This window comes from Sceloporus undulatus, chromosome 4 (assembly GCF_019175285.1).
Source record: "Sceloporus undulatus isolate JIND9_A2432 ecotype Alabama chromosome 4, SceUnd_v1.1, whole genome shotgun sequence".
Classification (NCBI taxonomy): domain Eukaryota; kingdom Metazoa; phylum Chordata; class Lepidosauria; order Squamata; family Phrynosomatidae; genus Sceloporus; species Sceloporus undulatus.
Window position 1 is genome coordinate 214,197,480 of NC_056525.1, and position 26,799 is coordinate 214,224,278.

General features: G+C 41.3%; 1 protein-coding gene across 1 annotated transcript in view; it reads left to right on the forward strand.

The window, feature by feature from the left end:
* Nucleotides 1–512: 512 nt before the first annotated feature.
* Nucleotides 513–26,799, forward strand: part of LOC121930033 (carbonic anhydrase 3-like) — a 30,856-nt gene continuing 4,569 nt past the window's right edge. Inside the window, exons 1-6 of the mRNA XM_042466187.1 lie at nucleotides 513–613; nucleotides 3,640–3,837; nucleotides 17,381–17,499; nucleotides 17,887–17,979; nucleotides 22,606–22,671; nucleotides 25,734–25,889. Coding sequence (XP_042322121.1) covers nucleotides 574–613; nucleotides 3,640–3,837; nucleotides 17,381–17,499; nucleotides 17,887–17,979; nucleotides 22,606–22,671; nucleotides 25,734–25,889 — 672 coding nt within the window. The 5' untranslated portion in view covers nucleotides 513–573. The remainder of the gene's footprint in view (nucleotides 614–3,639; nucleotides 3,838–17,380; nucleotides 17,500–17,886; nucleotides 17,980–22,605; nucleotides 22,672–25,733; nucleotides 25,890–26,799) is intronic.

Genomic DNA, 26,799 nt, shown 5'->3' on the forward strand with positions numbered 1-26,799 from the left:
CATGGGAACCCACTGGGCAAGTCACACTCTCTCAGCCTCAGGGGATGGCCATGGGAAACCTCCTCTGAATGAAACCTGCTGAGAAAACCCCAGATCCCTTGGACAAGTCACACTCTTTCAGCCTCAGGGGATGGCCATGAGAAACCTCCCTCTGAATGAAACCCTGCCAAGAAAACCCCTGGGTAGCTTCGCCTTAGGGTCATGGAAATCCACTGAGTGACCATGGGCAAGTCACACTTTCTCAGCCTCAGAGGGTGGCCATGGCAAACCTCCTCTGAATGAAACCCTGCCAAGAACCTCCCCCTCCCCCCTTTAGGGCTGTATGAAACTGGAAAGGCCTGGAAGGCACCCAACAACAACCACATCAGCAAGTACTGTATTGTGCCAGGGAGGCCTGCCTTTCTTGGGGGGCTTCCATGCTGCCAGCCCTGGAGGGACTCCTCCCTTGGCCTGGTCCCTCCCTCCCAGCTCCTGGCTTCCTACATAAAGGAGGCCCGGAGGGAGGCTGGGCGGCCACCCTGAGGGCCAGAGACGCCTGAGCCCCTTCTCCTCCTCCTCCTCCCGGCTGAGACCATGAGCCACCCGCCCTGGAGCTACTCCGGCAAGGAGAAAGGTGAGCCCAGCACCTGCCCTCCATTGCAGCCTCCTTCTGTCCAGGAGGACGTCCCCAAAGGTCCTCCATTTTGAGCAGGGTTTTATATTTCTAGGAGTGTAATTTTTTAAAGCTTTTATTTGGTCATATCCAGGGTGACCAGACCAGTCCTCTTTTTCCAGGACTTGTCCTCCATTTTAGTCTCCTTCTGTCCAGGAGGAATTTTCAAAAAGTCCTCCATTTTGAGCATGACTGAGAAGCATGCATCTAACACTGACAGAAGAATCAATAGCTGGGCTGGATTCAGGCTGCTGTTCTTTCCCTTGCTTTTATATCTTTTAGAAAACTTGCCAGAAACACAGCCTTTTGTGTTATGGATTCTTCCCTACAGTTTGAGCATGAATTTATATTTATAGGAATGTTTTGAGCTTTTGGTTAGGACCTGCCCTCCCTTTTTTCTGGAATGTCCTACATTTTGCAGTGTCTTGTCCTTCTTTGTGGAGAGAACATGGTGACCTGTCCTTCTTGTCCAGGACCTGTCCTCCAATCTTCTGTCCAGGAGGAATTTCAGTAGTTCTTCCATTTTGAGCACGATTAAGAAGCATGCACCTGACATTGATATGAGTGTTTTGAGCTTTGCGTTGGTAATGTCCTACATTCTTCTGGACTGCCCTACATCTTGCAGTGCCTTGTCCTCCTTTGCAGGGGGACAGGGTGGCCAGTCCTCCTTTGCAGGGAGACAGGGTGGCCAGTCCTCCTTCTTTTGCAGGACCTGTCCCCCCTTTCCATCTTCTCTGCAGGAAGAATTTCCAAAAGGTCCCTCATTTTTTGATCAAGATGTACAAATTTGTATTTATAGGAGTGTTTTGCAGTTTGATTGGGTCCTGTCCTCCATTTTTCCTGCATGTCCAATGCTTTGCAGTGCCTTGTCCTTCTTTGTGGGGAGGACAGGGTGACCAGACATCCTCCTTTTCTAGGATCTACCCTACCTTTCAACCTCTTTCTGTCCAGGAGGAATTTCAATAGGTCCTACATTTTGAGCATTAAGGTGTTAAAGCACATGTGTGTGTGGTCCACCATCACCCAAATCCAAGAGTCTTGCTTCCTTATTTGCCAGGAACTTCAGAAGGGGCCAAGACCTTCCAGTGTTGAGTTCCCTAAGAGGACCAAACTTTGGATTTGAATGGGCTTTTTTTCCCTTTTAAAAGGGAAAATAGGGCAGACAAATATTTGGGTATTTCATCTGGGCTCACCACCCATATCATGGGTGTTTGCAGACATTTTTCTCTCCTGCCAGGGCCACAAACACAGTATTTTGCAGAATGTCCAAGTCCCCCTTTTAACCCTTTCCTTTCAGTTTCTTCTTTCCCTTCCCTTCCCTTCCCTTCCCTTTATCCCTTCCCTTCCTTCCTTCCTTCCTTCCCTTCCCTTCCCTTCCCTTCCCTTCCCTTCCCTTCCCTTTCCTTTCTTTATTTATTTCAAGGATTTATATCCCACCTTTCTCCCACAATGGGATTCAAGGTGAAGGAAGAAAAGGCAAAATGGGTGGCACAGTGGCTTTTGAGTGGCAGCACTAGTTTCATTTGGAGATGAGGTGCTCTGCACTCTTTGATCCCTCAAAGGGTCCCACATTGTCATTGTCTGGCCATCTCTGGACTTCTGTTATTTCCTACTGGGGAACTTCTTTCCCCCCAGATGTTGATGAACAACAACTACCATTATCCCTCATCATGGGTCAGGCTGGATAGGGCTGATGGAAATGGAGTCGGAGCAACATCTGCAGGGCTATGGCCTCTCTAGCGCTAGTTGAGCAGTTAATCTCAAAAGAGCTACAAGGTGTGATAAAGTCCCTAGTGTACTCAAGTAGAATTCCCAGGTAGTGAAGCAATGCTTAGGGCCAGATTTCTTCAGCATGTACAATCAGAGCATGCGTGCATGTATACACATGCACACACAAACATGTCTGTGTGTGTGTGTGTGTGTGTGTGTGTGTGTGTGTGTGTATGGAGTTTGGGAAATTGTTTTGCAACTCACAGAATCTTTCTCAGATAAAGCTGATAAGATTCTGGGAGCTGCAATCCAAAGAAATAACATTTCCAAGTTTTGCATCTACATAAACACAATGTACAAATACACACATATGGATATGTATAGACACATATTACTGCTGTTTTTATTGCCATTGCTATTATTGGTATTAGTATATGTCACTAATGAATTCCCTGTGCAGGTGTTAGAAAGAGTAAAGAAAGTTCCTGAATCGGGTTCAGAATCTCTCCTTTGTGGATGAAAGCCTCTGCTCACATAAGATGCTTCCTAATTTTTTTTTTGGGGGGGGGGGGGGTGGTGGTGGTGATGGTGGTGGTGGTATCTCTCCATGATATAGTCCACACCACTTGGTAGGACCCCCTAGCCCTCTATGTGCCATTTCAAATGGGCTACCATAGCAGAGGAAGGGAAGTCCACTTCCTCCCCACGCCAGCTGAGACATGTATTTAAATCCAGATGCAGCCTTCTACCTGTATGCCCACAATTTAATGGATACAATTCAAAAGGAAAAAGGAATGGGTAATGGTGGTAGGGAAAGCATAAGAGCAGCTGAGCCTTCACCAGCCAATAAAAGGGACAAGCATGAATCTGATATGCTGTCTTTCTGTGTGTGTGTGTGTGAGAGAGAGAGAGAGAGAGAGAGAGAGAACACCCCAATGACTGGCAGACAGTTTGTCTTCAGCCCTGCATCCCTTATTTTCTTCCAATTAAACCTATGCATGCTTAATCAAAAGTAAATCTTATTAATTTTTATATTCTTTGATACATTTCTGTGATATGCAGTATTGAGATTTCAGCCTTTGGGGACTTCCTGATAGGAAATGACAGTGGTGTGTCACTGAGATAGTAAACTGCAAAATTATAAACTACAAACACAGTTCTTCACTTGAGTATTTGCAGTACCTCAGTTTGAAAGTGGATATAGTTTAGTGTTTATAGGCCTTGTTATGACATGTCTTCAGAGCATGACACACTTTTGTGCTGACTTCTCTTCTTAGGGCCTGATCGCTGGCATGAATCGTATCCATTTGCCAGAGGGAATAATCAGTCACCTATTGCAATCATTACTAAGAATGTCCACAAAGACCCTATTCTATTGCCTTGGTTTACTGGTTATGATCCAGGTGCATCTAAGTCCATAAAGAACACGGGAAAAACTTGCCGTATTGCATTTGATGACACGTTTGATCGCTCAGGTAAGTTTGTGTTTAATCTTTTATAATTATTTCTCATTTACCCGAGTGGGCCCTCTGAAATTCATAGGGTACAGTAAACTATGGGATAGAGAAATTTCCCCCCACAAATCTGAAAAGTTACTGTTTCATACAATATTGTGACAAAATTTTTATCAGGCCAATCAAAAGGTGTAAAATGCATCCTGATAATTTTCAGAATTCATGGTAAAGACAGTGAAAAAGCACCCAGATGAAAGCATGTAACACTGTTAAAGTCATGGTATTTGCATAGTGCTTTGAAATGATATACAGTCCGTCCTCCTTATCGGCAGACTTGCCATCCATGTATTTTGCCATCTATGGATGGCAAGCCCCCGTTTTGGTTAATGGAGGTGCATGCACATAACTGCACTAGCAGGCATGCACCACACCACCATTACTTTTAACAGTCTTGAGCATGCATAGATTTTTGTATCTCCGGGGGTGGTGTTGGTGGTGTTGGTGTTGGTGGCTGGAATGGGTCTCCCAATAATACAGAGGTCCGACTGTACTATAGAGTAATGCTAGTCAGTGGGGTGGTCTGTAAACCAGAACCAATCCACACTGGTCCACACTGAATTTCCAGGAAAGAAATAAACAACTGTAACTAATGGGAATAAATATGGTACCAGTCCCGGGCATACTAGGGGAATAAAAATGACCCACCACATCATTAAAAGCAACTGTATAGAAGAAATTTAGGCCATATTCTCCAACATGACATGACTGAGGACAACGATAGTAAAAACAAGGGAAATAAAGTTTTGGTTCTCCATTTGAAATTACACATTTTGTTGACTAGGGGATTCTGCAAGTTGTAATCAAAAAAGTACCCTTTCAGGTTCTGCCTTGTTCTTCTCCCAAAACAGCTTGATCTGGAGAATCTAGGCTCAAGGGCCACAAGAACAGCCTTCTAGAGCCACGTACAACTCCAGGGCCGTACAGTGCCCACTCCTGCTATAAGGAGACAGAGAAAGCGGAAAGGCTACTAAAGATCTGTGTAACTTTTTTTTTTTAAAATCCTCAAAGGGTTCAACTCAAAATACACTGGATGCTCAAGATGTATTTATTCAAGGCACTTGGGTGCAAATTATTATGTATGTGTTCTTGGGAGCAATCCTGACAGATATGGATGGTACTTGGTCCCATGTAAAAACATATCATTGTGATCATGTCTGCTCAGGACAAATGAAGCAGTTTCTCCCAGACTTCAAGTCGACCTGTCTTCATGATGCAGGGTCAATTCCATGATTTGAGTATAAACTATCTTCACGACGTAAGGCGAATTTTCCATCAAATTTGCCCTATGCCTCCGTTAAACCTGTTTTTAAAAATTACCTTTTGCTCTGGGTTTTCCTGCAAAATCCAAAGCACTCCGTACTGAAACCAGGCAACTGTCTATGTATGCATCCCTGTTGTGTGGCGCAGCACTCCTGCTGATGATGCAAGCTGCTCCCTCTGAAGTGAAAGCCATGTGATCAAGGCTGGCTTTTTTCTGACCTCAGAAGGAGCAACTCATGCCGGTGGTGATGGGCAAGAGAGCAGGGATGGATGAGTAGGCAACTGTCTAGTATCACTACTGAGTGCAGAGGTAATGAGGGAAATCCAGGGCAGCTCTAGGGCCAGAATACTCCGGGAGCAGCCTGGAGTATGCTGGCCTGTGTAAACTTGGATGGGAGATTGCCAAAATACCAGATGCTGTAGGCTGTATTTCAGAGGAATGAACTGGCAAAACCACTTCTTAGTATTCCTTGCCCAGGAAAACCCTATAAAATTTATGGGGTTGCAATAAGTGAACACATACTAGCCTCATATCTTACCCAGTTGCTCATGTATTTTGCAATCAGGTGTCTGCAATTATGGTGAAAATATAAATGATGATGATAATGAAGAGTTGGTTGCAAGATATTAATTTAAAAATATTTACTTTAAGCCAACTGCACCTATAATTTGCTCTACGGTAGAGGAGATGTTTTATGTTATCTATTTTCTATATTATCTTTTAACACTTGTGTATTTATTAAGATGCCTACTTTGTTTTAGGTTTTTCTTTCTCTTTGTCTTTTTTTAAAAATGCATCCAAGAAATGTAGCAACTAGTAAATTCCCAAGAGAGTGCTTTCCAGTCAAAGGGCTTTGGTATTCAAAACTTTCATGTCACCAGAAAAGCATGCGGCGCTGATCTAATGTTAGTAGAGCTCTCATTAGTTACATATATTGTTGTTTTTAATGAAGTACCGTATTATATAATTAGACTTGTAATATTTCTGCATACTAAGGCTGTGACTTCATGGCCAAATCATACATTATCCCCCATATCCTTATAGTGATTAGTCCATATTATGTAGAGTCCAATCTGTGATTCTGGTGCAAACTGTCCATACAGCATACAGCCGGTTCAACACTGAACCTGTGGTATACTATCCTTTAAATGGATTGTTAAAAATCACCTTTTGCTCTGGATCTTTTGAGAAGATCTGGAGTCCTCCAGAGCAATGCCAGGTGACTGTTTACAACTTGTTCTACTGTGCCACCACCTATCACTACTGGCATAATTTGGTCCCTTTGAGGTCAGAATATGAGATCCAGACATGTGATTGATGCTTTGTTATGTTAACTTCTGTGTAACATGCAGCTAAATCTTTTTTACTCTGTGTTGGGTAGATTGGGTTTACTGTGCCCTAGCAGAAGGGGTTTTTTTAAAAAAAAAACACCAAAACCCCGATAAGATTCTAATCCAATATGCAAGGGGGAAAACATGTGCCAAGGCTGTGCCTTACTCATTGTCATATTCTCAACTGGAAGTCTGCAGTTCAGCAAACTCATCTGATTGTTTCTATCTGCTTTTGCTAATGTAATACTAAGGACTGGGATCATAATTCTAAAAATACACATCAAAATAATGCAAACTGTTCAATGTAATTTTCTTCAAGCTCATTTTCTCCCAGGGAGAGAAGAGATATGGGAGGAAATACCTGTTAATTTTTACCTACGAGCTGCTGCTGCTGCTGCTGCTGCTGTATATCTTCAAATCATTTCCGACTTATGGCAATCCTATCTTGGGGTTTTTATGAGCTGAGGGTGTGTTACTCATTCAAAATCATGGCCGGGCGGGGGATCAAATCCTAATCTCCAGACTCATAGTCTGATACTCAGACCACTATATATAAAGGGTAATATTTCTGTTTAGTAAAACACAAGGAGTTGGATCCAGATAAGAAGGATTTCTTTTTCTTTTTTCTATTCCAAATGACACCCAAAATGCATTAAAGCTGAAGAGGTAGGACAGGGCTAGAATTCTGACAGAGCTTGGAAAACGACTTTTTGGAAGAATCAGTTTCATGACAATGCTCTCTGTAACAGAACAGCAGTAGGTTGATGCAGGGTTGTCATTAGGAGGTGTGGTGGTTTGGACCACACCAAGTGACACTCTAAACATCTGCCTTTGGGCAGAAAAGGGATAAAGCATTCATCTGTGCCCCTTAAAATGCTGAAGAGATGGTGTATGTGGTGCAAGGGTCAGTGGGAGGAGAAAGGAGAGTTCCTAGTTTTTTAAAAATTGAATTTAAAATTAAATGTAAAACATTTTAAAATAAATTTTAAAATTCTTTTAAAATTTGTTTTAAAATTACATCTTACCAAATCTTCACTTTAACAATGTGCATGTAAACTATGTGCATGCAAATCCACTTAGACTGTGCATATGATATGCTAATTTAAAGGTATACTTTTAATTTTGCTATGTCAGGACGATTACCATTACATCCAGCAATATACAGGAATTACGATTTATTAGTACAAAATATTTGTACATTAGTACAAAAAATTTGCTAAGGATTCTGTGTGGTGTGGTGCGGGAGGAAATCAGTGGGGTGGATGACACTATGAGTTACCACACCAGGTGACACCAACCCTAGTGACACTACTAAGTTGATGCTCTGTGTCCTATTCTCTCTCTCTGTGTGTGTGTGTATCCTCTCAAAGTCACTTTCTAGACAGAGTTCTGAGCAGACACATGTTGCAATGGATTTTCAGTAAAACAACAACTTGCTAATATATCTGGTTTCAGTCCATTGGACCTCAGCCATAAGTTAAGTGGGTTTTATGTTTGTTCATTTTAATTGCACTCGGAAGCTACAGTTCTCAAGGGATGCTTGATGTAACTGCTTTCAGCAGGACTTCCTGAAACTGCTTCAGATACTTAAGGATTTGAACCTTGCATACAGAGCCTAAACATTTGTATCATTTCTCCTTATGACATTTTTTTGTGAAGTTGTAGCAGCACCAGGACAATGATCATATTTCCTGAAGTTGTGCTGCTATAGCAGTTGTTATACCCTGGCATTGTGCTAACAGACAAGTCATCAGAACCCAGCTACTGGGTTATAACATTCAGCCTAGTGGGAATTTTTGATCTCAGCTCTGAGCTACCAGGCCTCTTGTCTTTTGTTTTGCTCTGTCTTCGTGTCCTCATTTGTCATGTGCAAGAATGTACCCGCTCTTCATATGGGACTCTGAGATCTTTACATAATTGCTTTCTGGTGGTGGTGATTTATTTTTGTAAGAGTTCATCTATATACCAACCAGAATTGGAAGAATTACACAGCTGAAAGGGAGAGAGAGTTTTGTGTGGGCAGGCATCCTGTGCCAACAAACGACAGGAAAGTCGAAACTAAGCCTTTCACCCTGTGCTTAACACATCTTTTATCCTTGGGTGTTCCAGCACATAGGATATCAATCACTGACAGCAGACTAGCAGTACTCCAGCACAGAAGGATTTCAGAGTGGTAGTAGCATTAACTTTGAAATTCCATGCTGTTGCAGAAGGTCAAAGAACTTGACAGTTATTCAAAGAAAGGCCTTCTGGGATTGCTATAGGACAATGGGCTATATCAGCTTTCTGTCCCAGGAGACATAGGCTCCTTTACCTTTTTAGGTTGCAAATAAAAGACTGGTTTAGTATCTCAGGAGACCTAGGGTTAGAACAGTGGGGCCAGGGCATTATAGGTCAGGAATGAAGTTCACTTGCAGAATGCCATGCCAGGACATTTCCTAGTGGCTCCATCTTCCTTGTCAAGGCTATTTGGTCAGCATGTCAGAAATGCTCATACAGTAAAAGCCTGATCTGTATTGGCAGTTGTTTGCACTTAGGAAAAAATGGCATTATTTTAGACAGAAAGTTTACTTCTTCGAAATACAAGATATATAATTACATATTGTCAAATGTGCATAGCTGACTTTATTGCCCGTAATGACAAAGAACACACCAAACCAATCTGGGGACCATATGTTTATTTTTATTCCTGGACTCTTAATGCATTGTTGTTGACATAACAAACTGTGCTATATTGCCACTTGGTGTTTATCATAAACACTGCAAAGCCATCATTTGTGTCTTGGGGAACCTCATTATTTCCCCCCGTAAATTGTCACCTGTCACTGTAAATCTGACAACAGGTGAGGCTTTTCAAACTTTCATATCAATAAAACATGATCTCTTCAAGACAGACAGACAGACAGACAGACACACACAGAGAGAGAGAGAGAGAGAGAGAGAGAGAGAGAGAGAGAGAAATGTTAACCCAGTATCTCTGTCTGTCGGGGGGCCCTATCATTTTTTGCTTGGTAAATTTTGTTTTACATAACTCTTAACAATATGTGTCCCAAGGGAAAGGCAATTGTTTTTACACTTGCAATTACTGGTGGCATAGCTTATACCATTTTTTGCAGCCTCTGTTTCTTTTTCTTCTTTTTATCTGCTATGCCATCACATAGTTTCAGTTACATTTGAAATAAGTAATATATAACTCTCAGATCCATTGATACACAACAATTCTCTGTGTGGGGAAAGTTATGGAAAGTTTGTTTTGATGTCCTTCACATGAGACAATATCACAACAATTCTGCAGTTAAAGAGGAAAATATATTTGAATCTACCTACTGAGGTCCCTGTAGAACAGTGGATATGTAGGTATGTGGCATTTTTAGAACAGGTTAAGTCTCTGTTATCTGAAATGCTTGGGATCAGAGGTATTTTAGATTTTGGATTCTTTTGGATTTTGGAATACCTGTACAGTATTTGTATAGGTGTCACCAGGTCAGCCACCCATGAAAAAAGTTTTGGCTTCTGAAATATTTCAGATTTTGGATAAGGGAGACTCAACCTGTAGCAATCTTCTACAGCTCTTCTCCATCATTCTAAAAATGGTCTGAAGAAGTAATCAAGCTTTTAAAAAAAAATGGTATTGGGTGATCCCTAGATGTCATGTCTAATTGTCCCCTCAGTGGAATTATAGAGATCTGGAAGTGTCAACTGTCCTGGACCTGTTACATATCAAAAGGATAATCAGTCTATTTTATGGGGGAAGAAATTGCTCGGTGTTGAGGAGAAACTCATATGCAAAGGGATGCTATTCTCAGCAGAGTAGGTGAGACTCTTCTGTCACTGATGTTGATTAAATGGTCGGTCTGTTTCCACACAGAATGGTAGAAGAGGGAAGCCCTGTGATATACTCTTCCTCTGGCTGGATAATGTTTTGGCCCTGACTTATTTGCAGAGGCAACTATTTTACCCTATTTGCATCTGATTGGGCAGTAGTAGCATGTAGCTAAATTGTAGTGGGGCTGGTTTATGTTTTGTACTATTGGTCTTTAAAAAGGTAAGGAAAACAAAACTTCAAAGCCCTTTCCTGTCATGGAACCCTGGTGGTGCAGTGGTTATAATGCCTGTACTGCAGCCATTCACTCAAAACCACAAGGTTGCGAGTTCAAGACCAGAAAAAGGGCCCAAGCTCGACTCAGGCTTGCATCCTTCCGAGGTTGCTAAAATGAGTACCCAGACTGTTGGGGACAAATTAGCTTACTTGCTGTTCACTGCTATGATCTTTGGAATAGCGGTATATAAATAAAACAAATTATTATTATTATTATTATTATTATTATTATTATTATTATTAATGTGAAAGAGGTACTTGAATTTTACAAGGGTTTTTTTGGTCATTATATATGGTTCTTCATTAAGTTAGGAAGCAGATTCTATTAATAGATAACTAGAGTGTGAAGGTTGGGCAAGTGCCCAGTCTCACTTGATACCTGCAGAGTGACATACTGTATAATTTGCTCACAGATGGCAAGCTTGAGCTATTATTGTTCTGCAGCAAGATTGCCTGCTCTTAATTGACATCTACAGGGCTACTGTTAGATGTCTGTGTGGTCTCGTGTCTAGAATTGTGCCTCTAGCCAGCCCTTTTGGGGTGGTCTGTTGAGCCCCTATGTTAGAAATGACTTGAAGGCACAGAACACCCACATATACAGAGAAGATCCAGGTTGCCCTAGGCCAGTCACCTACCTTTCTTACAATAGGGCTGATATGAGTTTCACACTTCTCTGAAAGACTTTGTTTTAATCATTTAAATCACTAGTGAGGATCAGTCTATTTAATGCTGACATTTTTGTCTTTAGTAGAAATAATAAAGTTTACTATAAGCTTAATATTTACTGAGAAAATATAGGTTTCATTAGAAAGTACATAGACTATAAGCAATTATTCTGAATTGTTTTCAGATCATTTTCAATATATCAAAGAGTATGATCCCTTGCATTTATATCCAAACTTCTCCTTCTTGTTCAGAAACACTCCCATGGCCACCAGATTTATTGTTCTTCTGTATCACTGCTCTGAGAAAGAGGAAAGCCTAGAGAGAGAAACTGTACTTCATGCACACCATCTGGTTACCTGCAATCTCTATAAATTGCTGTTAACATATTTGCATGCGTATAATTAGAAGTTGCATAATTAGTATTCATGATGATATCTTTGAATGAGGATCTTCTTTTACTAATTGAATTAAGAAAAACATGAACTCTGGTTTAAAAATGATTAAATGAATTAATTGTAAGAAACACAGGCTGGCTCTTAGTTATCACAGGATTCTTTTTAAGCACTTAAATGAACGCCTTAGGGAGCTGGGGATGTTTAGCCTGGAGAAAAGAAGGTTAAGAGGTGATATGATAGCTCTGTTTAAATATTTGAAGGGATGTCATATTGAGGAGGGAGCAAGCTTGTTTTCTGCTGTTCCAGAGACTAGGACCCGGAGCAATGGATGCAAGCTGCAGGAAAAGAGATTCCACCTCAACATTAGGAGGAACTTCCTGACAGTAAGGGCTGTCGACATTGGAACACACTCCCTCGGAGTGTAGTGGAGTCTCCCTCCTTGGAGGTCTTCAAACGGAGGCTGGATGGCCATCTGTCGGGGATGCTTTGATTTGGATTTCCTGCATGGCAGGGGGTTGGACTGGATGGCCCTTGTGGTCTCTTCCAACTCTATGATTCTATGATTCTGTGTTTTCCGATCTTTCCTGTGTTGACTGAGTTGACTGTTCAGCAGCTGTCCAGGTCAATATCCAGTGTGCAGAGACCTCACCTGCTCACTGTTTTTAACTAGGATTCTCTGATCTTACAGATTCTATTCTCTTATCCTCAGGGCAAGAGGGGAATCTTAGGTCAAGAGCAATGACTTGAAAATTAACTGTGTGTTTGTGTGTGCGCGCGCATGCGCTAATCTTTGCTGCTGCAGTCTGCTTTTAAGTGACTATATGTTCTCTCTAAGAATGCCACCTGTTTACTCTGCCATGGCAGGAAGGAGTGACCAGTGTGGTGAAATTGTGAGAAAAGTTGTCAAAACTTCATGCAGTTTCCTTTCTTGGAGCGAAATGCATGTGGTTTGCGCCATTGTTGGCAAATGTCATGATACAAATGTCTGTCTTCAGCTCCACTTAAACAATTGATTACTTTCTCTTTTAATTCTTTGTTTTGCTCCCAAATTCTCCTCCTTTCCCCCTCTATTTCTGACACAAAATCCTTTTAAATGCTCTTTCTCCTTCAACATGCTTCCACTGACAACGTTTGGACTTAACACTTACATACTTCTTTCCTCTTTACTTCTTTCTCCCCCTCCCATTCTTTTTCTTCTCCCTTCTGCACAATTTTCCTGACTACATTTCTGTTCTCCCTTCTTCCCCATTTCTCTCTCTCTCTCTCTCTCTCTCTCTCTCATCCTCTTTCTCCTTCTACCCCTCCTTTTTTGTTGTTGTGTGCCTTCAAGTCACTTCTGACTTATGGTAACCTTAAGGCGAACCAATCATGGGCTTTTCTTGGTAAGATTGATTCACAGGGGTTTGCCATTGCCATCCTCTGAGGCTGAGAGTGTGTGATCTGCCTAAGGTCACCCAATGGGATTCCATGGCCAAGCTTGGATTTGAGCCCTGGTCTGCAGAGTCGTCGTAGTCCAATTGAATAAGCATACCGGTACCTTCCCTCCCTCCCTCCCTCCCTTCCCTGTATCGCTCCATGTTTTTCTCCCTTGCTCCATGTACCACAAAAGAAAACTCTGAAATCAGGACTGGAATGTATTATATTCTCTGCATTTTAAAGCTGTAGATCCATTTAACCTCTACATAGTTCACAGAATCATAGAATTAGAAGAGACTGTAAGGACCATCCAGACCAACCCTCTGTCATGCAGGAATAATAAAAATAAATAAATAAAAATAAACTTTTATTTATATCCCACTTTTTGTTTCAACAATCTAAGTGGCGTGCAACATTAAAATAATACAATAATATATACAACCCCCCCCTTAAAAAGGATTAAACAGTTGTAGCAATTAAAATTACAAAGACTAAAATCTAAAAACAATAGAACAATAGTGGGCAGAGTCATCACATATATATGTCTGTGGGGGGATCTTTACGTGGCCGGATGCTATTCCGGGAAGGCCTGCTGGAAGAGGTCCATCTTGACAGCTTTCTTAAAGCTATCTATGTTGGTAATTTTATGGATCTCGTACGGCAGGCCATTCCATAAGATGGGAGCGATCGCGGAAAAAGTCCTCTAGGAAGTTGCAGTCAATCTGGTTTTTACAGACTGCAACAAATTCCTCCCAGAGGCTCTGAGTGCACGGGGTGGTTTATATGGAAGAAGGCGATTCCTTAAACAGGTTGGGGCCAGGCCATGAAGGGCTTTGAAGGTAATAATCAACACCTTGTACTGTGCCCGGAAACTAATAGGCAGCCAGTGGAGTGATTACAATATTGGAGTAATATGGTCACTCCTAGTTTTTCCTCTAATCAGTCTGGCTGTCATATTCTGTACCTGCTGAAGTTTCCGGACTAGGCACAAGGGTAGCCCCATGTAGAGTGCATAGCAAAAATCAAGTCTTGAGGTCACCAGTGCATGTACTACAGTTTCAAGGTCCTCTGGTTCCAGGAAAGGGCACAGCTGGCATATCAGCTGAAACTGATAGCAGGTGCTTTTAACCGTCACATTCACCTGATTTCTCATCTGAAGTGACGAGTCAAGAAGCACCCCCAAACTGCGAACAGAGTCCTTTGAGGGGAACGTGAGTGAAATCAAAACACTCCCAACAGATGGCCATTCACCCTCTGTTTAAAAATCTCCAAAGGAAACTCCACCATACTCTGAGGCAGAATATTCCACTGGCAAATAATTCTTACATTGCATAGATACCATTATCCTATTGATTTCTATTGCCCTCTTGATATATCACCATCATTGCCATTATTTTTTGCTGCTGATGTTGTTAGCTGCTCTCAAATTGATCTTGTCTCATGGCAACCATGTTGATAAGATATCTCCAAGCCACACTGTCCTCAACCACTCCACTCAAGTCCTTCAGGCTCTGGTCTCGTTAATTAAATCTATCCATCTCTTATGTGGTCTTCCTGTCTTTCTGCCACTGTACACTTTTTCTAGTATTACAGTGTTGTCTTTTCTAGTGAGTCCTATTTCCCCATGATATGGCTAAAGTACGACAGCTCCAGTTTTAGTCATCTTGGGTGCCATTCACACTAGCTTTTTTGTGACGAGTAGATCCAGGGAGATTCAATGATGCAATACCAAATCAAAGTTCCCACTATGTTTACCCCAATTGAATCTCTCCGTGGCAATTTAACCTTGATTCAGTTCACATTATCATTTGTATCAATTTAAAATGGAGCCGCCATTTCGCTTGTTCTCGGGGGGGGGGGAGGTTCTACAGTGTCAATCAAATGATGTGCATCTATGTCACACTGTTTGGCCAACCTCCCCCCCACCCCGGTCAGCCTCAATGGCAAGCCCCTCAGAACAACCCATAGCAAGAAACCCTGGGATAGGTTAGCCTTGGGGGGGAGTCACACTCTTTCAGCCATATAATATGATAACATAATCTCACAACAATATAATATGTGTGTGAGAGCTTTAGTTTACACCAACTCAGGAGCAGAGTCTGTTGTGGTTTTATTTCTTGGGAAAGAGGAAAAAATGACCCCTAACCCACAGCCCCACTGATAGGTTTTTTTAAAAATTTCAAGTAAATCATGTGTACCTTTGTCATACTAATGACTCCTGTGCAGTCTGCTGTGGCCATGCAATAGCAAATATGTGCATAAGCTGTTTTTTTAAAGCACCATCTGATGATGTTCCCTGGCTTTGGTGAACTCTGGGCTGGGAATCAGACATTGGTGCAGATAAGGGGACTTATGGGCAGAAAAGAAAAGAAAAGCCAGGCGTAACTTTAAAGAGAGCACTTTTCAAAGCATGGGAAGTTTGAATCCACGGCATTTCTGGACCTACCTTTTCACTCCTGCAACTGAGTGCCAAGAGAGAAAAACAATGGCACTTGGCTGGCAGGGAGAGGGCAAAGCGGTGGGCATGATCTGCCCCCTGCACATTAACCCCTCTGTCCTGGATTCCCCAAATGGTATCAGGAGTAAGTTCCCATCTGCCCTGATAAAACCCAGTGTTTTGGAAAAGAAACAGGGAAAAACTCAACCTTCGAAAAATCAGATTAAGGGGAATTTGTGCCAGCACCCCTCCTTCAATTTGGATTAGGAAAAATCAGTGCAAGTGTGTGAAGTTTGCAAACTAGTTTATAATGTAGTGCAAACGGCCCCTTGGCTTCCAGAAAGAGTACAGGTTTGATCTGTTCTAGGACCCATTTGTTTGTCTTTTTGGTCACCCATGGTATCCTCAGCACTTTTCTCCAGCACCATCACTCAAATGAGTTGCTTTTCTATCATTTCTTTTCACTGTCCAGCTCTTGCTTACATTCATGGTGATGAGCAATATAATGGCTTGGACTAGCCATACTCTAGTGTTCAGTTTTACATCTTTGCACTTTAGGATCTTGTCTTCTTTCATAGTTGCCCTCCTAGTCCTAAATGATGATGAGGATGATGATGATGATGATGATGATGATGATGATGATAATAATAATAATAATAATAATAATAATAATAATAATAAATATCCCGCTTCTCTACAAAATGCATCATTTGTGTTGAATTTATGTAAGTCTTCCATGGTCATTATTTTTGTTTTCTTGAAGATCAGCATTAAGCCTACCTTAGTACTTTCCTCTTTGACTTTCTTTAGTAATTGTTCCAAGTCTTTGTAGTTTTCTGCTAGTTGTAGGGTGATAGAATGCAGTCTTGATTAGAAATCACTCTATTTCACTATATTCTATTATTTTCTCCCTCTCCCAAATATTTGGTGATTACTAGTATTGTTGTTATGATATTTATTTTAAAAAACAGTCATTGAGGGGCACTAGAGAGCAATCCATACAAAGCAGAACTTGGAAAAAAATGCTTGGAAAAATGGCTTTGGTTAGATAATAGCTCCCACGTTTTAAATGCACTGCTTACAAAAGTGTTAAAATAGAGCTAGGAAAGTCTTTTTTAATTGCAAAGCTTGGGAAATTAATTTCCAGTCAGAGAAATATTTTCTCATATGTTATTCTTGGTTTTTGTTACTTGAGTTACACGTTGTGAGCAACTGTGGTTGATACCCAGCATACAATACTTAATGGTATACCTTTAGCTTGCCCCTATGGTATCACTGGGGGCTGTCCTAGTTTTTGGCCCTGAAATCATAGATTTCAAGATACAAGATACACAGATACAAGACCTAGAAAACCTAATTTTAACACAGAGAAACATTCCTAACTACAGTGGCTCCTTCCTATACGCGGGAATCCCTTCCAGACACACACACCTGCGTATGGGAAAAACATGTATACTTAAATCCTATTATTTTCTGTGGCGACCCTTTCTGTAATTCTGGGAGCTGTAACATTCCATGTTCCATTGCCAGAGGCCCTGACATCTGTCCAAGGATGCTGGTAGATGCTTTCTTTATTAAAGCAGTGGGTATCAGCTGTATTTGGAAGAGGGGCTCCTAAGTCTGAAATAAAAGGTTTTCACACTGAGGGCATGTGTGTGCAGTGGCTAGAGTGTTGGACTGGCTACTGACTGGAAGACCTTGGGCCTGTTACTCTCTCAAGCCTCATCTCCTTCACAGGGTTTCTGTGAGGATAAATGTGTGGAGGAGCAGAGTCATAGAGCTCAGGGCAGGGATATAATATAACCAATAAATAAAATAGTAGCATCTGGTGGTGCCTTTTGTTTTGACATACACAATCCTTTTAGACGTTCAGATTCTAATTTAAACTCTTCATTGCAGTACTGAGGGGAGGACCACTTCCAGGAATTTATAGGCTGCGTCAGCTGCACATCCACTGGGGTTCTACAGATGACAAAGGTTCAGAGCATGTTGTGGATTTACAAAGGCACGCGGGAGAGGTGAGTCAATTTACTTATTTATTTTGTTGTTGTTCTGTTTCTTCATGTTGTTTTCAGCTTACGGTGATCCTAAGGAGAGCCTATCATGGGGTTTTGTTGGCATGTTTCTTCAAAGGGGTTTTGTCATTGCCATCCTTTGAAGCAGAAACAGTCAGTTATCTCAGCCAGACAATGAGCAAGTGAGGGAGAAAACATCACTGCCTGCTGGAGACCCATGGCTCCTTCTAAGTTCAGGGATCCTGGCTGCTAGTGATTGTGGTCTCACTTGTCACTGGGTCACCAGATAATGACAAAAAAGTGATAAGAATCCTCCAGTAAATTGAATAAAAATTAGATATTTGCATTCCTACTATGTAATGGCACTTACAATATTTTCCTTGTTTCCAGATTCATTTGGTGCACTGGAATCCCAAGTATAGCAATTATCTCGATGCTTTGAGAAAAAATGATGGTGTGGCTATAATGGGTATTTTTTTGCAGGTAAGCTGATTTCATTTGTATCCCAACTTTCTCATGAAACTGAGATCCAAAGCAGCTTAGGCCATAATTAAAAAAACAAAACAAAAAACAAGTAGGAATAAACACATAATTAAGTTATAAATATTAAGGTAGGGAGGGGGTTGGGGATTATATAGAATTGGGTTTATACGTTATTATGTATTTTATTGTTAATTTCATCATATTGTAACCCGCCTCGATCTGTAGGGAGTGGTGGGATATAAATAAATATTATTATTATTATTATTATTATTATTATTATTATTAAAATACAATTAAATTATAATATTAAAACACAAATTAAGTTAAAATAATTTAAGCCATAACAACAACAACAATAAAGTTCAGTGCAAGCAAACATTCTTCATGTGTAGTCAGTTTGTTGCTCAAAGCCTGCTTGAATAAAAAGGTCTTTGCTTGACAGTGGAAGGTCAACAACAAAAAAATGGTAGCCTAGGCTTCCTCAGAAGACATTTCCATAGTCTGGAATCAGCCATTGAGAAAACTTGTTATCTTGTTATCTTCACCGACTATCTGAATGTGATGGCACCACAAAATTACTTTGAAGCCTCAGCACATTTATCTGAAACAATCCTGTCTTTCAGATGACCTGGACTCATATTATAATCTATTTTTAGTTTTGTTTATAAACATGTTTAGTTATTTTTCTTCTTTTTGGCCAGTTCTGGAAAAAGGGTTCCATAGTATTACTGATAGGGCTAAATCATGTTGCTAGCACCAACCAAAATAGGTGCATTGAATTAATAGATTTATGTAAGTGTTAATCTCATTTGTTCAGTGGGTGGTCTCTAGCTCAGTATGCTCCAAGTGGTTATCCATAGACTGATGCTGGTCCCTGGAGTTTCCAGGAAAGTGAGTCCCTGACACATGGAGAGAGAGAAAATGGCACTCCTGCTCATCAGATAGTTTAAGAAGCACTTTCCTAGTAGAGATTAACAATTGGATTTAGCCCACTTTCCTCTACATTACATTGTGGCCAAACTGTGTCTGTATACTGCTTAACTAGTTCAACACAATGAATCTGCAGTCCTATACTCATTTGTTTGGGGAGATTATCACACACAGACAGGATAGGGATGGAATCGCTTTCCCATCCTTATCCCATCCATGATAACGATCGCGTGAAAGTCTTTCATAACGTAGCTCTGATCCTGTCATTATCTTGTCATTGAAGTGGCATTGCATTAATGCAAACTCCGATTAATGCAAAATGCTTGGCAATGCCACTTCAGTGACTGGACAATGACAAGATCAGCACAACATCATATGAAAATCTTTCAAACGATCGCTGTCACTCGCGCTTTCCAGATGCAATAATGTCCGGATAAGTGTGACGTCATCTGAAAGTCCTTCTCACGATTGTGCAGGAGAAATGGGACAGGGATGGGACAATGACATCTCATGCCCCATGTGATAATCTCCATAGTCTAAACTCCATAACTTCATTGGCACTTTTCTCCATAGTCTAAACTCCATTGGCTTCAACAGAACCTACTACTGAGCTGACCTGCATAGGATTGCACATCTGTAACTTACATAGACATACTGATTTGGTCATCTGTCAAACAAATCTCAGAATCCTACCCAGTGGGCTGTTGTTACTAATTACAGTGTAAGAGTTTGAAACATCACAGTATCATTTTTGTATGGCATTATGGGCAGTGATTATATTGATTAACTAAGCAGCACTTCTAAGTGAAATTACAGCACTTCTACTGCAATGTTAGGAAAGTTTAATTAGAAGCAGCACCTCCTGAAATCAATGAGACTTGCTCCCCAGCGAGTGAGTTTTAGGAGTGCAGTTCTAGCTGTAATTGGTTTGATTAATCATTTAACTGCAATTCTGTGGATGTCTATTTAGAAGAAAGCCCCATTAGCCAGGATCCGGTGGCATACTTTTGATGCATTCCATTGCCTTTCCCAGAATTGGTGACTACCTTTCCTTCTTATCACTTCCCAGTCACCTTAAAACTCTGTTATGGATGACCAAGAAACTCCTTGGAGTAGCAAACATATTCAGGAGGAGCCATTTTGGTCATGTAGCAAAATAAAACAAAATCCAAAACCCACAAAAGAGTGATATCTTTATTGGAAAATCAAAATATACAAACGACACCGTGAAAGATTTAGAAGTTCCACTGGTTTCTTCAGCAGGCAAAATCATGTAGGAGAAGAAAAGTTAAGAAGTTAGAGTTGCAAGCCTACATTTTGTATCAGATATTCTTTTTGTTGTTGTTCAGTTGATTTAGAGGCATTTCAATGTAGGCAGAGGCCACTCACCTCTTGGTCATGTGGAGAAAGGACAGTAAAACTCCATTAGAAGCAGGAAAGTAACTACTTTGGGATCCAGGGTGTGTCTATACTTTGTGAAGCCACTACTTTGTGAAGCTACTCCTTTGGAGTAGGTTTTTATTTATTCCATGAAGGACTGCATTGGAAGGACAGGGAAGGGATCAGTGTTTTGATTTTTCTGGTCTTAGATATTGAATCACACCACTGGTTTGTGGCCACTGAACTCAGTGGGACTTACTTCTCCAGTAAATGTGTACTGGATTGCAGCCTGAAGCATTGAAGGTGCCACAGTTTAATGAGGCAAAATGCTTTACCTTCTTCCTGTCAAGTGTTCAATTTTAATGCCAGAACTTACAAGGCTAGAGATTGCAGCCATTTTAGGAAAGGCAATCCTACTAGAATTGAGCCTACTGCTTTTGTTTGTTTTGTTTTGTATTTTACTATCACTTTGGACAAAAATATCACTACATAAACAAACATGGATCGTTCATGGTTTAACCATGTTTTAGCCCAGCAATGTGATATCCAATACTCTTGGCTGGAATTTTTAGGAAAATTTGCCAGCATGCTTTATGCCAAAGTCACAGAGTGAAAAGTTGGACACCGAACAGCCATGATCTAGCCTCTGGGAGAGATCATCCAGAGGCATGGGGCGGGGTGTTATCAGTACGCTGATGACACCCAGATATATTTCTCCATTTCTCGGTCTTCAGCTTTGACTTCAGATGGTGTCTCCCCTCTCAATGACTGTCTTAAAGCGGTAATGGATTGGATGAGGGAAAACAAATTGAAGTTGAATCCAGACAAAATGGAAGTACTTACGGTATCGGCTCTAAACCCAGGCATCGAGATATAACCTCCAGTCCTAGAAGGGGCCACACTCTCCTCAAAGGACTGTGTTCACAGTCTGGGGATGCTCCTAGATTCGTCGCTTCACATGACAAATCAGGTGAATGCGATGGTCAGGAGTGCCTGTTATCAGCTTTGGCTGATACGCCAGCTGTGCCCTTTCCTGGAAGTCAGGGACCTTGAGACTGTAGTACATGGTCTGGTAACCTCACGCCTTGATTTCTGCAATGCACTCTACATGGGGCAACCCTTGTGCTTGGTCCGGAAACTTCAATTAGTTCAGAACATGGTAGCCAGACTGGTCTCTAGCACATCCAGAAGAGACCATATAACACCAATCCTAAGATCACTCCACTGGCTGCCCATCAGTTTCCGGGCCCAGTACAAGGTGTTGGTTATTACCTTTAAAGCCCTAAATGGCTTGGGTCCAACCTATCTTCGGGACTGCCTCCTTCCATATAATCCTCCCCACACACTTAGATCCTTGGGGGAAAAACGTGTTACAGCCTTGTAAAACAAGGCTGTCCATGACCTCCCAGAGGACTTTTTCAGCTATTGCCCCCAGATTGTGGAATGGCTTGCCGGATGAGATCCGTCATATTACCACCCTAAATAGCTTTTAAAAAGCTATAAAGACGACTCTCTTTTGGCAGGCCTTTACTGAATAGTCCCCTAGCCATCAGAAGTAAAATCAAATTGCTGACCCCTGACTTCACCACATTGTTTTTAAAGTATGTTTTATGTTTTAAATTCCACATTGTTTAATTGTATTTTAAGGGGTGTGGGTGGGTTGAGGCTTCGGATTGTATATTTTAACCTTGTAAGCTGCCCCAATTGCATTTTGTAGAGAGACGGGATATAAATAAATATTATTATTATTATTATTATTATTATTATTATTATTATTATTATTATCATCATCATCATCATCTAGAAGTCTGTGTTTACCACAGGTGGACATGCTTTGGATTCCAGAGGGCTGCCCCACCTCATCTCAGTCATCCTGCAACTCCAGAGGGCCACACTGCGATATTTTTTGTTTCTTATTAAGTTTCATTTTCTTATTACTTTTTAGAAGAGTCTGATTGCCTTTTGTTTCAGCAGCATGATGTATAGACCTACGGAAACCTTTTAGAATGCCAGTGCCTTCAGTGATAAAAGAACTAGGTCCTGCTTTTCTTTTGAGTATAACTTTTGAGCATAACTGACATATAGACAAGTAAAACGAACCAGGCAACTACATCGTTCTAAATTTCCTTTTATTTTACATTTTTATTGGGTCTTCTTCTGTGAAAGATCTTCTCAAAATTTTGCTAATTAAATGGACAGATGGGGTGGTTAAAGATCAATTGTTATTATTTATAAGATGTTGTTATGATGTATTACTTGATGGTGGAGGAGAAATTGGCTTCTGCAGCAACTCTTCATATGCTTGCTTCCTGACAGGTAGGGAAAACTCCCAAACCAGAGATGAAAAGAATTCTTGAAGAACTAGATGCCATTAAGACAAAGGTGAGTAGAAGAATTCTGTCAAGAATTAGTCAATGAGAAGGTGTTTGATATGAACTTGAGAGGCTGGTAAAGTTACTTTTTCAGATTACAGCTCCCAAAATAACCAACCAGAGTGAGTGAGCAGCATGACTATGCTAGCTGATGATTTGGGGAGCCAGTCCAAAAACATAATTTTCCCAAGCTCTCTTCCCAGGGTAGTAAAAGGAGCAAGTATGTTTACATCAAGCGTGGAATTTATAACAAAACTGAGTAACAATTGAGGCCCCAGAACCATCAAGAGAAAGAAAAGGTGAGCACCAGGAACTAATTTCATATTTCTACACAAGAACAGCAACTGTTCTTTACTGGAATAAATCCACTGAATCTGTTGGATTTATGTAAGTGTTGACTTAATCATTCAACATATGATTCTTTAATGTTCAAACTACAATGTATCAAGTGTGAAGGAACTGTAAATAACAGTCACCATACATAATTTCTGAATAGTTGCCATGTCACTACAGGTTGAGTATCCCTTATCTGGAAATCTGAAATTCTCCAAAATCATCCACAAGGGTGGTTGAGATAGTGACACCTTTGCAGTCTGATGGTTCTGTCAAAGGGTTAAAGTCAGCACACTGGGAAATGCTTAGATGTGTGTGTGTGTGTGTCTGACCATGAGCATCTAGCACTGGGAAGGACAAAGCTGATCAAGCACAGCTGATGCTCATAGGCTCAAGGACACTCTGGTGCCTGCGTGCACCTAAGCCTGGATGATGAAACTTGTGTAAGTATTGCACAGAAGGACACTTTACAGTGTGGGACAGGAAGTGACTGGGTTTGGGAGACCACATGGTCTGAAGGCTATATAAACTCAGGAGCTTCCACTGATTGCTTGTGGGTTGTAGTAGGAGTTGGTATTCGTGTGATCTTTATTATAGCGTTGGTGATTTGGTGTGTGATCTGTAAATAAAGATAGCACTTCGGGAGACTTGGCTTGTCTCATCATTAATCAGCTGAAGCCTGGCATTGGTTGCTGAGAGTCCCCAGAGATTCCTGCATTCCTTCAGTTCCTGGAAGACATCCAGTTGCTGTTATCTCTGCTGAGGGCTGTGAACCACGTTTCTGAATTTGCCAGTTACACTCTGCTATATGCCAGCATTGGTTATATGGCTCAGATGAGTTGCTGACAGGTTCAATGTATACAAACTTTATTTCCTGCACAAAATTATTAAACATTTTGTATAAAATTACTTTCAGGCTGTGTATGGAAGATGTATATGAAACATAAAATAATTTTATATTTAGACTTGGGTCTCATCTCCAAGATATCACATTATGTATATGCAAATATTCCAAAATCTGAAATAAATGCAAAATCCAAAGCACTTTTGGAGCTAAGCATTTTGGACAAGGGGTTTTCAAACTGTAGAAGCAATGACTGATGTAACTTCCATCTTCCCATTTTATATACTTTTTAAAAGGTTTGCCATTAATTTCTTTTTGACCCTTTAGAAGCCCTCTAAATACTGAACCTTCCCAACCCCCTTACCATTGGCTGTACTGAATAGTCTTGATGAGATTTATAGTTTAACATCTGGGAGGGGGGCACAAATTATTCTAATATACATCCTTAAAACCAAACTAGACATGAATTATGTGAGTGTAGTTTTTAAAAACAAAAATGTAAATTGCTGCATTGAGGGGGTGTATTGTGTTTGGAGAGAGAACATAAATCCTCCCCCTTTCTATTGAGTTTGTGGTTTGTAAGACACTAGAGCTCTCAAACAGAAAATTCTAAATATTTCTCCCTAAACTGCAGATTTCCATGGGATGAAACCATGTCAATTCAAGTAGAATTATAGTGCTATAATTGTGTAGTGTGAAAAGACCCAGGGAACTGGGCGCAGGCAGCAAAGTAAGAGTCTTGTAGAAAATAATGGGATAAAACAAAGCTAACCAGTGAACTTGGGTACTGTTTCAGCATGTGGGTAGAAGACAACAATGACCAAGCAGGTCAGTGGATCTTATCCCTCCATGGGCAGGATGCAGAGCATCAACAGATGGGTATGGTGGTGAAGACTGCACTGGGTGCCAACTTAGAGAGGGGTGAATATCAGGTTGTGCAGTTGCTCACCTCCCATCCCAAGATACCCGATCTGCCAGCCATGGCACTTCTGTCCTCACTCACTGTGACCACCTGAGAGTTGCTACTACCACCTGGCATCCCCTTCCCGGACTCACAAGGCTGCTGGCTGAGCCAGGAAAGGAGGTGTCAACAGAAGCAGTGGCAACTATGGAATCCTTCCCTTCGTGCCCCCATTACCTTCCTTTCTTGCCAAGCCAACAGCCCTACCAGACCCAGAAGGGGCTTCAAGCTGGTGGCATCATCCTACCTCCACCATTGGGCACAGTGGGCAGATAGCAAAGATGCCCTGGCTGGTGGGGGGGGGGTGCAGCTGGGAAATGTGCCAGACATTTTGGGTGGGACAGGGGGAGTAACATCCCCTCGCCACCCCTCACACTTTCTCCCCATGTACTCTCCCCTAGGGTGATTGCCTGCTTGGGGATGATTACATGAGTTACCACACTGGGGTGACACCAACTCTGGTGATGCCATTGGGAGAATTAGGTACTGGCTCCCTGGCTCAGGCCATGGACCATTGCTGTTAGAGCAGGGGTAGGCAACCTTTTTGAGCCGGGGGCCGGGTTGCTGTCCCTCAGACAACTGGGGGGCCGAACTCAAAATGGCGCCCGGAGCGGCATGGAAGCTGCGGCAGGGGCAGCAATCGGCGGCAGGACCAGGCTGGGGCCGGTCCCAAGGCCTCGCCGGGCCGGATCCGGCCCGCGGGCCATAGGTTGCTGACCCCTGTGTTAGAGGATGTATTCCTCTCTGACTTAGAAGTTGTTTTTTTTTTAATAATAATGGCCACAAAAGCTCACATAGTTTGTACCTGTCTATGTGAAGTGCTGCCTTGGGTAATAATTTGTTATCATGTGTGTCTATACATGATCTCATCTGTATCTTCTCTCTTCATCTGGCTTTAACAGAAGTATTTCTTTTTTTTTTTATCTTATTTAAGGGGAAGGAGGTTCCTTTTCTAAACTTTGATCCGTCCATTCTTTTCCCTCAAAATCGGAGCTACTATACCTACCAAGGTTCCTTCACGACACCGCCCTGTGAGGAGTGTGTTACCTGGCTTCTCCTGAAAGAGCCTTTAATTGTCAGTGCAGAACAGGTAAACCTGAGATATTAACACACATCTTCCTCAACCCCCTACATTTGTATTTCATCCAAACCATATCTGTACATAGAATTTGTTGAAAGTTTTGTTCCATTAATCAGAAGTTTTAATTCAGTGTTGGTACATGGGGTGAAAAAGGCTGGACATTTCTGAAGCTGAAAAAATCAGAACTACACAAAAGGGTTAAAGATAACCTATAGTTTTGATATAATGATTGCATTCATTCACACAGTCAAAAAATCAAGCCCAGTTTTCTGACTACCACTCAGATCTCTTCTTCCACTATAAATGAACGTAGGGATTGACTCCAGAATAAGGAAATCAGCAGCTCCCCCAATGATAGAATAGACCAGTTTCATTTAAACACTGGGATTGTCTTCATTTATTTATTAGGACTTAATTCAGTTTTATTGGACAAGAGAAAGCACCCAGGAAAAATAATGCTTGGCCTGAATCTAGTATATTCCTAACCTACTTTTCTCCTAGTTTCTGTATAATTGATTTGTTCTTAGAATGCAAAATGTAGATGGGCTTTGGTATGGTTTCCTGGTTCATTACCCTAAATTTTGCAGAAGCCTCCCATTCCATCCTGTTTACGTTGTCCTGATAACAAGGATTCTGGGAGCTGATTTTGACACAATCCACTTCCAAGAAAATTGCAATCTATATGGTTGAGTTTATATACAAAGCTCCATCGGCATAAAACCTGTAATCTGTCACATATGTAAAATCCATGTTTGGCAGGTACTATATATTGGAAATTTTCAGCCACCTAGCACAATGTCGAGCAGGTATACCTGCTTGCATCTATGTAGTACCCACACAATGCTTTTTTGTGTATGTGCTTCATTTAGAACTCAACTGAAACAATTAATGTTTGCAGACTAAAGTGGAAATGCTTCTG